The sequence below is a fragment of the Hyperoodon ampullatus genome (genome assembly GCF_949752795.1).
Source record: "Hyperoodon ampullatus genome assembly, chromosome: 3".
Classification (NCBI taxonomy): domain Eukaryota; kingdom Metazoa; phylum Chordata; class Mammalia; order Artiodactyla; family Ziphiidae; genus Hyperoodon; species Hyperoodon ampullatus.
This window is the reverse complement of record NC_136916.1, coordinates 132,296,492-132,311,908: the sequence shown is the minus strand read 5'-3', so window position 1 is coordinate 132,311,908 and position 15,417 is coordinate 132,296,492. Positions and strand designations below refer to the sequence as shown.

Genomic DNA, 15,417 nt, shown 5'->3' with positions numbered 1-15,417 from the left:
TAATACTATACTGGCAAACCTGGTGAGCCTTTAAAATAAGGAGAAATGAAAATTAACTTCTTATAAAATGTGACAATTTAAATGTACATCTAAAAGTTGATATAATTCTAATGTAGCTGAAGTACCACCTGTCTTATATGTGAAATATAATAATTATTCATTTGTTTAAAATATCTAAGAGAAATATAAGGTACTTTTTAACAGTGAATTAGTAAATCCTGGCATATTATGTATTTCTAAGCTGATTTCTCATTTTTCCAGGGGTGTCCGAGCCTCTCTTCTGAGTAATATTTTTATGAAAATGGATTACAAAATTGAGTGGAGTATTTTAAAATGTATCATACTGCATTTATTACATTCTTAAAATGTTGATGGAAGCTTTTCTATTTAATATGATTATAATGGTACTATTATTCTGGTCACTATCCTATTTTGATTTTATTTTAATTATTTTTTTAAGTTGAAATAAGAATTAGATACTTCACTACTGGTTCGAATCTTTTACATTTCATGTTACATTAAACCTGTTCATATGAATAGTCTTTTGTTAGAATCCAAATGTTTTCTGTGCTTTTCTTGAGTTGTCTATTGAATTATTAGGTCAAGTCATGGTTCATAAAATCTTAGTTTTGTGTACCCTTTGTAAAAGGAGCTTAGAAAGTAAAGACCACCTGTTTCTCATCCCTTTGATTCACACCTACCTCAACTAGATTTCAGATTTCCCTCCATGCAGTAAAGCTAAAGTTGGCTTTCTAAAACAACAGAAATTCTTCACCAACACAGGGTGTACTACTCACCTGCTGATGACATAGGCAGATGAATTGATCTGTCCCTAGTGAAAGCAACAAAGCTAAGTTTTGCTTTTTTAGGAGTCCTATAACCTTGGTAACAGCAGCTTTACTAGGTACAGTCTGGTAATTTAAAACCTCTGTTAACAAATAAACCTAATAGGGACTTCCCTGGTGGTCCAGTGGTTAAGACTCTGCGCTCCCACTGCAGGGGGCATGGGTTCGATCCCTGGTTGGGGAACTAAGATCCCGCATGCTGTGCTGCATGGCCAGGAAAAAGACACCACCAAAAAAACCCCTAATAAAAAGTAAAATTAAATGCTTTACTGAACGATTTGAAGTAAAACTATAAGGTGGCTATTTCAATAAATCCCTTTAAATAGTGTTCTTTTTTTTTTTTTTGCGGTACGCGGGCCTCTCACTGTTGTGGCCTCTCCCGTTGCGGAGCACAGGCTCCAGACACGCAGGCTCAGCGGCCATAGCTCACGGTCCTAGCCGCTCTGCGGCATGTGGGATCTTCCCGGACCGGGGCACGAACCCGTGTCCCCTGCACCGGCAAGCGGACTCTCAACCACTGCGCCACCAGGGAAGCCCCTAAATAGTGTTCTTAAGGTCTTATCTTAAATCCCCCCCTACAGGAAATAGAGTTGTAGGTAAGGTGAAATACATAAAAATTGTGCCATTGAGGAAACTGATGATCTGTATTTAGCTTTAGTTAACCAGAGAAATATGATTTTTCTAAGCCATTTTGTGGGTAAAATTGAGTATGAAAAAAACTGCATAGAACACTCAATATATACATTTTTGAGCATTGTTTACTTTTGAAAAGGTATAACGAAGTGGCAATTGTGATTTTTATTTTGCTCCATGTATTTTATATATTTGTATTTCACTGACTCTCAAGCACTTTTTTTTCTTTTTTACATGTAACGTTTGGAAATCTGGATGCATTTTATGATCAGTGGCTTGTCTTAGTTTATTCAGCAATATTTTTTGCCTTTTAGTAGGATCAAAAAGATGGTGTAGTGATGCTAATGATGATGTCTTAGATTTAATGAAGAATATTATGTAGGTAGGCTAACAAGGGGAAAACTAAAAGCAAAAAGTATTTTTTAATGAGCTGGAAGCTGTTCTATGGATGGCCTTACCCTTTCCTTCAGTCACAAATTTCCTCACTTTCAACTCCAAACTTGTTCAACTAATTGTTTAAAATATACCTGAGCTGAAACTTGGGCCTTCTCTGTACTGACCATAATTTTTATGTGTGACCACAATGTTTTACAAAATACTCTTAAGTTCTTCTCAGTATCCAATGTTCATTCATCCTTCTTAATCTGTGTGGGACTAAAATTGGGTTACTTTTACCTAGAAGACAACAATCTAAGTAAAGAGGTTTTGAGGCATAAGCAGTATAAATGAGCTTTTCAATCTTTTTGAGGTATAATGGCACACCAGTTTTAATACAACCACCAATCTTCACAAAATAATTTTAATACTTTGTGCCTGAGCTAGCAGCATCTTGCACTGTGACATTCCTATACATACATAAGCATTTGATCCAAGTACAGATGTTAAAAGCAGAGTAACTTAAGCAATTGTCTATACAAAGGTAAATAGACACTGTAGGTTATTTTTCTTTTTGAATCATTTTTGCTGCATAGTAAATTGCAATTACATGTCAGTATAATGTTACTGATCTACAAAATACACTTTGAACTGTGAGGTATGGCAACTCCCTATGAGAGAGAGCTAGCATGTAAACCTGAATATTTTGAGTGATTTTTTTTTTTTTTTAGCTGCCATGGATGGATAAGACAAAAAAAAAAAAAAAAATCCAGCATTCAAAGACCCTAGAAACTTATTTTTCTAATCAATAAAAAAAAATAAAATCTTTTAGTAATTTTCAGCTATTTCCTATCATTTACTTATTGGAGCACTGATGAATGGACAAAATAAATATTGAAGTGAAGCTAAGTTTGTTATGGAATTATGGATTAAACAGTTATCTGAAAAAAAAAAAGTCTGCCAGGTAACTGCTCATTTACTTTACATCAAGTTGAGATTTTGATATATATCTCTATATATGCATCCCAACTTTATAATTTAAGATTGCAGTTAAATACTTCTAATGCATTTAAATTACCATGGTAATAAGACAATTATAAACCTTATATTTTCTTTAAAAGGACATGCTTAACATTTTCTGACATTACTTCTAAACTCAGATGAAGCACAAAATCCTCCCAAAACAAATAGTCTGCTCTGAAAGTTAGGTGGTTGAGAGTTGGTAGCAAAGGGTATCATGGTTTAATACTTCCACCCCAGAGTAGATACAAATAAACAAAGGTAACTGCTGTTTAAACATCTGATAAGAAATTAACAGGAACCAATGGACTGAAATTACAAGGTAAGAATACTGCCATTCCAGTTTGAATATTTTCAATATTCAAGTTTCATACTTTCAAAATGGACAATAAAGCAGTTATCCTATGTTTTGATGCAATATCATTTTAAATTCTGTGCCCAGGTTAATATTTAATGTTTAAAATTGGGTGCTGGGTCACTCATACATTATTCAAATATTCTAGGAAATAAATGGTTAAATGTACTATAGTTAGCTATCACAAAACATCAGTGGAAACAGAGGAATTATAGAAATGGAACCACACAGAAGAATAGGAAGAGCTACCAGAAGAACTAGTTGAACACTGGGTGGAAGAATGAAACCAAGATAAAACAAACTTGCAGTATTCTTATAGAAAGAATAAACTTTTTGTCCATATTAATTTGTACTCAAGAAGATGACAGTCCTGTTTTCTAGTGTTTGTGAGTCTTTAATATACAGTGCTGGGCAGGCACTTTAGTGCCAACATAAAAATTACAGTGGTTAGAAAAAGTGGAAAATTACCAACTGTAAATTAATAACCAAACCTGTACTCTTGGCCAGACTACTAGAGAGGATATGTGTATTTAAGAAATTAATTTAGAAAAATACTGCCTAATTTTTAAAACCTAAATGGACTATTACAAAGATTCTTTTAAGCCGTTTTTGTGGAATGAAGCATCACAGATTATTAATTTGCAAAAGAGATCTTTGCTGACCTAACCAATAGTAATCTATATACAGGAAAGTTGTATTATCTGGCACTTCACCAGCTGGAATTTCTGAACACTCAATGCAAATCTTGACTATACTAGACCACCACACCCAATGACCTAATCACACAACAGAATACAGGACTACAATGGGATTGACAATATGCTGTTATTTTAGGGTGGTAAAATAGGGAAGGGAAGGGAAATCAGAAGAGGAATACCACCTGGGGCAGCAGAATTAACGCTTAATTAACAAAGCAGTTTTGATTCACTGCCCTCTCCTGCTATGCTGGATAAAAAAGCTTTTACTGTATTATTACACGTTAGGGAGGAAAGCGAAGTAGGTAACTTGCTACCTTACAAGTCCCATCAGTAAAGCACCTCAAGAGAGGACTGAGAAAAGTGAGATACAAAGGAGTTTTGTTTGTGCTACCCTAAATCACCAACTATAAAAAGTTAAAAACACTCCTCTCCTCCCCAACATCGTACTTAAAATAGCAAAAATGTTTTTCTTAGAACAATTTTTATATGTATAAATAAAAACATGGAGAACCTAGGATCCATAAAGTGACTTTGCTAATGCAAATTATGGGGGAAATTTGGATTAACGCAATGCCAAGAACTGATTACAACACTAATTTATAATACACTGAAGTCTCCCACAATCACTTTTCCCCAATAAATGCATCCTCAAAGAAAAGCATTTCTCTGAGCCAGAACAATCTCACAGAATCATTAAGACAACATAAAAATGGAGTAAATGCTCCATATTCCAAATAATTTACTAAGGTTTCTTCAAGCCTTAAGACTTTCAGTTTGAACTAATTTATGGTTTAAAAAAAATTACAGAAAAACGTTCAAAACTTTTCACTGTTCTACATACTAATTTAGAGGACAGGATTTATTTTTTATATTTTCTAATGAGGCAAGGCACTTTTCTTTTTTGGGCTTTGTTTAGAAAAAAAATAGCGCTACACTGGTTTATTATATTCTATTTAGAACCATTTTGGACAAAGAAAAAACAGGCTACACAACTCAAAAGAACAAACAACATTTGGCTTTTAAGAATGCTAAAGGAAAGTCACTTGAGTTTAAAACTCTCCTTGTTTTTGAGCATCTGGTATGATAAAGCAAAACATTTTCCTTTGTTCATTAAACTTTTTTTTCTATAGGATAAAATTAGGAAGGTAGTAGGAAAAGAAGCAACACTTGGATCATGTTAAAGTAAGGACAGTTGGCTAATGTCATGATTTAAAGATTATTAAGATGGGATCAAGAAGTTTAAAAAAATTAAAAGATAATTAAGCTACTGAATTATATTAAAAAGAAATGTGGCAGATTCCTGCATTTGTTTGTTTCTGTAAGAGGCTCCATCATAAAATTGAACTGTAAAATTATTTTTTAAATGTAATACGTAAAACACAAAATGAATTTTTAGCAAACTTTAGGAAATTCTTTTGTTATAAATTACCCAGATTTTATAAACAAGTCCCCCCTAACTTGCATTTTGTTTAAAGTAACAACTTTATATCATACAAATAAACTTCAAGTATGAAAAGTGCGTTATTGCAATAATACCTCTTTGCAAGTCCAAAATTCTTGGTTTATAATAAAACTGTAAAGAAAAAAAAAAAAAAGGAATAAAACCATCAGTGCCATCTATTGCAGAAGTCCGACATCTTAAAATGTTGCTCAACAAGTTGCAGAAAAACACGTCTGGAAGCAACATATAATTGAAAAGAAACTACTTGTGTTTTTACCATTTTACATTATTACTGTCTGTAGTATTTTCTCCTTCCCAAATAGAAATTCACATCCTCTATACTGCTGCTCTTTAATCAGCCATTCTGTGCAGTCGCCACTTGCATGTTTCCAAAATCATCTTCTTCTTCATGTGTTCTCTTCAAACTGCCTAAAAGTTATTGCATGAACATAACATATAATGGGAACTTAAATAAATTCATTCATTAGAATGTTACAACTAGCAAAAGCTTCATTTTTCATGAAGTGTTACCATATATATGACTATGAAAATTCTATGACTGAATTTTTAGTAAACTGTTGTAAATTCTTTTGTTATAAACTACCCAAAGAACTTTATATCTTCATGACATTTTCCCTCTTAAGTATTAAGGTATTTTATATAATGAACATTTTAAAAACAGTTTGAAAGTAGAATTTTTAGAGGGATAATGGTTCATAATTGTTTGGTTACTGAGTTTGTTTTTTAGGCTCCATAAACATGTGACTTAGGACACTGTACATTTGTACAATTTATTTTGTAGATGTAATTATCCTTTCGCTTCCACAGATGCTGCCAAAAATATTTTTTCCACTGAAACTATGATTTTATTACCAACAAGTCTAGAGTTGGGAGAAAGGAAGCATGTAGCAGATAAGAGATTTTCTTTTATCTACTCTTCACATCAGAGTCTGCTAGTACAGAAATTTCCCACACAGAATCAGAGCTATCCCCATATGCCCAACAGTTATAATCAAGAAATTTGAGTCTCAATGGAGGAAAACTTTAGGGAACAACTGAACTGGTAGAGGGTTTGCTGTGTTATCTGCCTATCAATCGCATGACCTTAAACTTATGCCCTAAAGGTTGTGCTAAATCATGGTAATAATGTTAATACAGAGGGTGGATTCCAACAGAAAACTAATGTTTCACTGAAAGATTAAAATTAAGGATAGAAATATAGTATTGATGGAATAGAGAAGAAAATATGCTAGCCATAAGTCTAAATACAGTGGTTGTAACAGTTTCAGATGCAGTGTTGCACCTGCATTCTACGAAGTGAGGTAAGAGACACAGGTAACTAATATAAGGCAGAAAGTGAGGAGGTACAGATAAAGCTCTATGGCAGTTTTGAATAACTAGAGATTAGAGGAAGAGTAAGTTAATCATCATGTTTTCTTGAGGCGATGACATCTGAACCAAGTTTTTATGGACAGAGAGACTGAAGGTGATGCTTTCTAGGTGGAGAACAGTAGACACGCACAGGAAACCATTAGTAGTCCCATTTTCTGGAGTGCATATATAGAGGTACAGTGAGAGATACAAATAAAGATCAAAAGGGCCTTTAATTACTACCTATGATGTGTTTTCTTCAGTAGAAATTATGCCAATGGGGACTTCCCGGGTGGTCCAGTGGTTAAGACTCTGCACTCCCAATGCAGGGGGCCCGGGTTCGATCCCTGGTCAGGGAACTAGATCCCACATGCATGCTGTAACTAAGAGTTCGCACGCCACAACTAAGGAGCACGCGAGCCACAACTAAGGAGCCCACCTGCTGCAACTACAACCTGGTGCAACCAAATAAATAAGTAAATATTTAAAAAAATTATGCCAATGAAGACTTTTATACAGGAAGAATATCACTATTAGAACTCTCTTTCATGAAAATAAGTCTGGCCACAATATACAGAACAGACTAAATAACAAGAGTTGGAATAGGAGGCCAATGTGGACCTGAACTTGACCGAAATTAAGGGTACTATAAAAGAGGGAGGGAATTCTAGGTACTGAGGAAACAGACCATCCCATTTTGGAAAATGATTAGATAGAAGTTGCAAAGAGTCAGTGACAACTGGGAAGTTGAGCCTGAAGGATGGGTATATAGTATTATCACTAAGGAAGTGCAATATAGTGCTGGACTTGTGGAGCAGCCAGTGTTAAATTTCCAGGTCCAACACTAACCAGGTATGTAACCTGTTTCTCCTAACTTACAAGGTTGTAGGTTCAAATAAGACTGAAAGGAACTCTGGGAGAGAAAAACCATAAACTAAAAAAATTCCATGAATGCTCTAATAAAAAGAAAGGAGACAAAAAAGGGTAGCAAGGTCTTGGAGAGGATGGCAAAAGTTAGGATTTTGAGAGCATGCCTGGATCATTAACTTTTAAAATGGGGGAGGGGACACTGCAATAGGGAAAGGAGAAAGGATTCAAATACTTATGGCAAGAGAAAAACTGAGGTAGCTTACATTTAGTCACCCTGCTTTTACTTACTAACCACCTTTCATTTTTAATAAGATCACCTAAGTGTATTTAGGGCCTCATCTCCAGACCCCTCTTATTATTTTAATCTTTGCAACACAGTTATACTACTTAAAGATTTAAAACTCAACAAAGTAGAAATCTGATCTTCCAATCAACACGTTCTAATTAACTAGTGGTGTACACACAGAAGCTCAATATAATACATATTTAATTATAAAGTTAAAATTTGAAATTATCTTATTTTAATTCAATAGTCCATCCAAAAATTTTCTAAACAATTTAAATTGTTCAGTGTAACTTGTTAATGAGCAAAAGATGCTTCTTCTCTTCTCTTCTTCACTACCATCATCTTTCTTCCCAAATTTCTCCAAAATGAAAAAATCCTTACCTGTAGTGCCAGAATGAACAGATAACGACCTTTCTATCTGAAGTGGCGACATCATCTGTATTGTTAATTTTGCTAGGTAGATGGCTTCATATTCCTAGAAAAGATTTTAATTAACTTGAATATACATTTAAATTCTTGGATACCCAAAACAAAACAAAATTTAAAAAGTGGTTAATACGTACATTATTGGTATTCTTAGTTTATACTGAAAACTCTGGTGCCATACTGCTGTAAGAGAAAGCCTTAAAATTCCTGTCTTATAATTTCACGTTTATTGATGAGACTATAAATCAAGTCAAGCAAATAGCTTGCACTAAGGCACTGTACACTGAACTGCCAGTCAGTATGTATTCTCTGCCACCAGGCATAAGCTATATGATCTCTGACTTCATCTGTTAAAACACATACATACCCCCAAAACCCAAACTGGCAATCTCATAGAATGATTATAAGAATAAAAAGAAATAAAATATTTTTGTTTGTTTGTTTTTTTTTGGTTTTTTTTTTTGCGGTACACGGGCCTCTCACTGTTGTGGCCTCTCCTGTTGAGGAGCACAGGCTCCTGACGTGCAGGCTCAGCAGCCATGGCTCACGGGCCCAGCCGCTCCGCGGCATGTGGGATCTTCCCGGACCGGGGCACAAACCCATGTCCCGAACCCGTGTCCCCTGCATCGGCAGGCGGACTCTCAACCACTGTGCCACCAGGGAAGCCCAGAAATAAAATATTTTTAAAAATCAGATTAATATAAGGCACTTAATTGCTTCAAGTATATATTTGGTTCTAATTTCTTAAAATCAATAGTCCTCTACTTCCAGTTAAAGATGGAGAAATAAAGGCATTCCTATCCCTCTCCCCTTTCTGAAAACAAGAAATAGAGAACTCCTTATTCGAAGAAACTAGGAAACATCCATAACCCGGAATATGAGAAGAATGAAAAGTAAGGAATTAATTATCAAATAAGTCAGGATACTGGCTACCTTTATGATGGGAGAAAGAGAATTTTGATTAGAAAGAGGCCTCAAGAGGGCTTTTGGGATTCTGGCAAACGTTCAGTTTCTTTACCTGGATGGAAGTTACATGGAAGTTTATTTGCACTTTATGCATTTTTATATATGTGTATCATATTTCACAGTAACATTAAAAAAAATGGAACCAGACTAAGCTATGCACAAAAGACGCCTGACTGCCGATATCAGACAGAGTGGGTACAGCTGACAAACCTAACAAGCCCTTGCCTAGTATGATACAGCCAGGAAGTGTGCGTGGGCTGTGGGAGGAGGAAGGGCATATTAAGGAAAATATGAACATCTACAACTGGCATTTCTGCAAGATGCAAGCAACGTGGAGGAGAAACTGGGTTGCATGTTGCCAAGCATCTGCTGATCTTGGTCAGCTGAAAGTAAAGGCTAAACCATTGATTCTCAAGCCTGGCTATACCTGAGAATCACCTGAGGAGCCTTAAAACCTGTAGGTATATAGTCAGCTCCTCTCCCCCACCCCAGAGGTTCTCATTTAACTGGTATGGGTAACGTTCCCCAGGTGATTCTAATGTGCATGCAGTGGTTATCAATCTAAACAAGAAGAACCTGTGACAAAAGGGGCTCTTTTTTTTCCACTCACTAAGTAGAGTCATACCACTGGAGAAAAGTGTTGGTGAGAAAGTCTTCCAAGACAACTGGGAAAATTTAAGCTGCCTACCTTTCCCCACCACTCCCCTGGTCCCTTTCCCACAACTTTATTGTTGGGCAAATAGCTTATCTAAGAAGAATGTCTCCAGTTCAAAGATGACCAATATCAAAAAGGAACCAATGTACGTCTTATGTAAAGATGTTTGCAAGGGAAAGAAAAGCAACATTATAACCAAAAGTCTATATATAAAGAACACTGCATGAAAACTACACCATGGAGCAGGTGAAAATTATAATTCTCCATGAAATCAATGAGAATACAGCATTTCTGAAATGAGTTCAAAGAAGAGATAAAAGGATTAATGGAAGAAATAGGACAATAAAAGAGATGACTATGCCATTTCCTACCATTTCAGAAAACAGAACGCCCCTCTTAGTCCTAGTTTCCCCTCCAACTACTGTTTCATTTCTGTTTTCCCCTTCTAAGCATAATTCCTGGAATTATCTATTCTTGCTGTTCACATTCCTCTCTTCCCATTTTCCTTTCAACTCTGAGCAATTATGCTTATCTTCCCCCTTCCACAAAAACTGTCAAGGGCACCAATGACATCATGTTCCTAACTTAATGTCAATTCTCAGCCGTTATCTTATTTAACCTGTTATCAACCTTTGAAACAGAGGGTCATTCTCCACTCTTCTAACACCTTCTTCACTTGACTTCCCAAACACCAGACCATCCTGATTTTCTTCCCAACTCACTGGCCACTCTTTTCAGCCTCCTCTGCTGGTTCCCCATCTCCACAATCTCTACATGCTGGGAATACATTAAGGTTCTGTTTTTGAAATCCTTCTCTATCCACACTCACTTCTCTAGTGACCTCACCCAGTTTCAAAGCTTTCAATAGCATCTACATATTGATAACCCCTAGAAATACAGTTCTTTCTCATGAAATCCAGGCTTCTATGTATACCTGCCCATTATCTAATAGCTCTCTCAACCTTAACATGACCAAAACCGACTCTTGATTTTACACCCTTCAAATTTCATGCAGTTTCTCCCATATAAGCAAGTAGCAGTTCCTCTTCCAGTGTTCAGGCTACAAGGCTTAGATTCATCCCAATCTCTCTTCACATCCAATCCATCAGCAAATTCCGTCAGCTCTACTGTCAAATAAATCCAGCATCTGATCTCTTCTCACCTCTCCCCCTGCAACCACTTTGATTCAAACCAACACTCTCTTGACTCCATCACTGCAACAGCCTCTTAACTCGAGCACCTGCTTCTGCCCAAACCCCAACAACCCCTACAGTATATACACAGTATACTATATTCAACACAGCAGCAGGAAATCTGGAGTTGTTCTTTCACTTAAAATAAAAGCCAAAGGTCTTACTTATAATGGCCTATAAACGCCTGTCATGTGGCCCCTTACCTCCCAGCTTTAATCTCCTACCGTTATTTGCTTACTCTGTTGCAGCCACACTGACCTTCTTGCACGTCTCGAAAATACGATGCATACTCCCATTTCAAGGTACTTGCATGTATATTCCTGCTACCTAGAATGCCTTCCCCCCAATATCAGCACAGCTTGTTCTCCTAATTTCTCCAGGTCTCTGCTCAAATATCATTTTTGCAATAAGGCCTTTACTGATCACCGTTTAAAAATGAAATTCATGTCGCATCTCATTATATGGCCTTATTTCTCCCTCCCTTATTTTTCTCTGTGACCCATTACCATCTGACCTACTACATTTTACTTTGTTTACTGTTTAATTCTCTCATTAGAATACGTTTTATGAGGTCAGAGATTTCTGTCTATTTTGTTCTCTGCTTTACTGCCATTGCCTAGAACAATGCCAAATAAACATCTGATGAAACAATGAAGTATGGGAAAGGGAAGAAAAGCTTGAGAAAAATCAAGCCAAAAGAGAAAAGAACAAAGTTGAAAATAATTACAGAGAAAATGGCAGATATGGAAGAAAAAGGGAACCAACATAAAATATGTCTCTGGGAGAAAAAACCAGGCAAATGGAACAGAACAATAAAGTCAGAAGCCAAATACATAGTAGAAGAAAACTTTCTGAAATTAGGGAAGGTGTGAATCTGTAAGTGCTAAGGGCATGCTAAGACTGAGAAGTTAATATAGAACAATCAACAAGATATACCTTGATAAAGCATCCTATTTTCATCCAGACAACACCTCCTCCTCCCAATCAAGTCTTTTCAGGGGGAAAATTTTTTTTAATTAGTCTCCCCTCAGACTTCTCTGGAGCAATATTCAATGTCAGGTCTGTGTACAAACCCATAAGGGAAAAAGTATTAAACAAAAAATTTTTATCTAGCCAATTGTCATTCAAACATAAGAGCAACAGAAAAATATTTTCCAAAATGCCAGGACTTAGGGAATATAGTTTCCAAGAACTCTTCTTGAAAATAATGCTCAAAGACAAACTCCAGTAGTTGAATAAAGAAGCTAGAATCCTATTTAAATGTAGAACTAAGGATGAACAACTAGAAAATGCGGTTATAGGACAGAATATAAATATTATAATCTGTAACAATGCAGAAAAAGTATAATCTTTTTTTTAAAAAAAGGAGGTGGGAGGACATATAACAGGAGGTAGTTTAAGTAGATGATCTTATATTGCTAAGTAACAAGAGGTATAATATTTAAATATTTTTAAAGGTATAAGAGGTAACTCCTAGAAGAACTAAGACTAATAACAAAACAGGTAGTGGAGGGGAAGGAGGAAAGAAGTAGAGGTATATAAGTTTTTATCTTTTATAGTGGAAATCAACTGACAGTTATTTAAAAGTGATAACTCAAGAAACATACGTATATACTATAAAGTTACAATTGTGCCCCTTAGAACTAAAAATAAACTTAAAAATTATCAAAATACAAACATACAAAAAATTCATAAACTTTATAGTGAAAAGTTTAAAAAAGATGCATTTAAAAGAGAAAGCGTGACATGAAATAAAATGACAGACAAAAGTATATATCATTTTTAGTGCAAGAAAGTGGGATAAATTCACCTATTAAAGAAAAATACTGATAACAAATCAAATAGCAAAATCCAGCCATAGACCATATATAGGAAATGCATCTAAAACAAAGTGATTTAGAAAGGTGGAAAGAAAAGTAATGAAGAAACTCACAAGGCAAATGCAAACAATATTACACAAGGTTAATTTCAAAGTAAAATAATTGAATGGAGGAATAATAAATATATAACTACAATGAAGATCTAACTTGAATTTTATCTACCAAATAACACAGTACCAAAATTGGCAAAGAAACTAGAAGAACTAAAGAAAAAATAAACAGAAACATAATAAAGTAAAGGAGTTTCAATTCACCTCTCAGCCCAAGACAGACAAAGCAAACAAATACTATCAGCCCTCTATGCACGGATGCAGAACCCACAGATACAGAGGACTGACTGTACTATGCCATTTTATATAAGGTTTGGAATTCACGGGGCAGTGGGGGCAGGGGGGTGGGTGTCCTGAAACCAATCCTCCACGGATACTGAGGGACGATTGTATATTGAGCTTTATGCCCTGAAAACAGAGAATATATTTCTTCTTTTCAAGTGCCCAGGAGACAGTCGTAATAACAACTATATATTAGGCCATGAAGAAAACATTAAAAAATTCAAGAAGTAAATAGTATTAGAAATGAACAAAAATAGAAAATAAACCTTGTCACCTGTATAGTTAGTTTTTTAAAAAAAAAACCTCTCAAACAAATGTTAAGTAAAAAATAAAATCAAAAGTGAAATCACAGAATATCAAGCTATAACAATAATAAAAATATTGCATAGCAGAATCTATGTATGATATGTAGAATATGGCTAAAGCAATGCTAAGAGGATAATTCATAGTCTTGAATTCTTGAAAGAATGAAAAACTAAGCTTTCAACTCAGGAAATTCACTAAAGAATAACAGCAGCAGCAGCACGAACAAGAAAAACCTAAGGAAAGCAGAAAGCAAGCAGAAATTCAAATACAGAAAAGTTATATAAACTAACCAGATCAAGGAAAAAAGAAAGCACAGATACACAAAATTGAAAAAAGAATGGAAAAATATTTTCCTCAATTTTATCTCAAATCCTATGAAATGAATGATTATATAGGAGATTATGAAACCATCCAAAGTGACCTGAGGAGTATATGAAAATCAGACTTAACCTACCAAATGAAGAAAAGCTGTCCAAGAATTGGTCCACCCTCAAAATATACAAATGAATGAAATAATGAATAACTGAATTAAATTAAAAAATCAAGGTCCAATGATTCCACAGGTACCATATACCAGAACACCAAGAAGCCCGTAACTCCAATCTAATTTACATTGTTCTAGAGCACATAAAGAGAAAGCAAGTTTCCATTTTAAAAATGAGAATCATGTGATAAACATCCAAACCAGAAGAGGGTAGTACAGAAAAAAATTACAAACCAATATCACTTATTCAACTAATTCCAAAATCTTAAAAAAAATACTGGCAAATAGAATCTAGCAACACATTCATGGAACATAGTGTACCATAACCAAGTGAGATCCATTTGTGAACCAAAATGATGATTCAAAATTAAGAAATCTAGCATAATGTGATCCAATAATTCAACTCACCATATTAATGGCTTAAAGGAGTAAAACTACAGTCATTCCATAAAAAAAAATTTTTTAAGCTAAAAATCAACATCTATTCCTGGTAAAAACTCTTTACATAGGCACAAATACACACACACACACACACACACACAGTGCAATACTAGAAGCACTGACATTGAAATCAAGAATAAAGTACAAGTACTATACCACTATTACTTATCATGCTTCTGATACAATGACCATCCAATGAGAAAGAAAAAAAATTAGAAAAGTTGCAAAATTATTATGATTTGAAGATGAAAATCTATGACAATCAACTAGAAAATTTTTCAGAATTGTTTAGAGTTTAATAAGGTTGCCAACTGAAAACAATAAAAATCAATAGCTTTCCTATATATAAGTAAGCAATCAGAAAACATGCTGGAGGAAAAAAACATTTTATTTATAATGGGAATAAAAGAAAATAGGAATAAATTTCATAAGAAGTGCATATATTCTATATAAAGAAAACTTTAAAACACTAAAGGACATAGAAATTGACTTGAATAAATGGAACATAAGAGAGGAACATACTGAGAAAAATTTAAAGGTATCAATTCCTTCTGAACTGTGAATGTAGAGATAATGTTATTAAAAACAACTACAGGACTCTTTCCAGTAAAGTTCACACCAAAAAATAAGTGTTAAGAACATAACAGGAAAATTCCAGAAAAACGTTAATGAGGGGATCTTGATTAAATTACTTAATATAAGTAATATAAATTACTTACATAATATTATAGCATTTAAAACTGTTTGATACAAGTGCAGCAATAAGCAGATCAATGGAACAAAATACGAGGTCAGAAACAGACTCAAGTATAGATCAGAATTTGGTATATAATAAAAATG

The 15,417-nt window shown here is 34.7% G+C and overlaps 1 protein-coding gene across 2 annotated transcripts in view; it reads right to left on the bottom strand.

Annotated features, from left to right (window-relative positions):
* Positions 1-5,393: 5,393 nt before the first annotated feature.
* Positions 5,394-15,417, bottom strand: part of STYX (serine/threonine/tyrosine interacting protein) — a 34,143-nt gene continuing 24,119 nt past the window's right edge. For both annotated transcript variants that reach the window (XM_079701208.1, XM_079701207.1), the window contains exons 10-12: positions 8,276-8,369; positions 5,645-5,796; positions 5,394-5,499 (exon numbers count right to left, since the gene is read on the bottom strand). In XM_079701208.1, the coding sequence (XP_079557334.1) occupies positions 5,723-5,796; positions 8,276-8,369 (168 nt within the window). In that variant the 3' untranslated portion in view covers positions 5,394-5,499; positions 5,645-5,722. The remainder of the gene's footprint in view (positions 5,500-5,644; positions 5,797-8,275; positions 8,370-15,417) is intronic.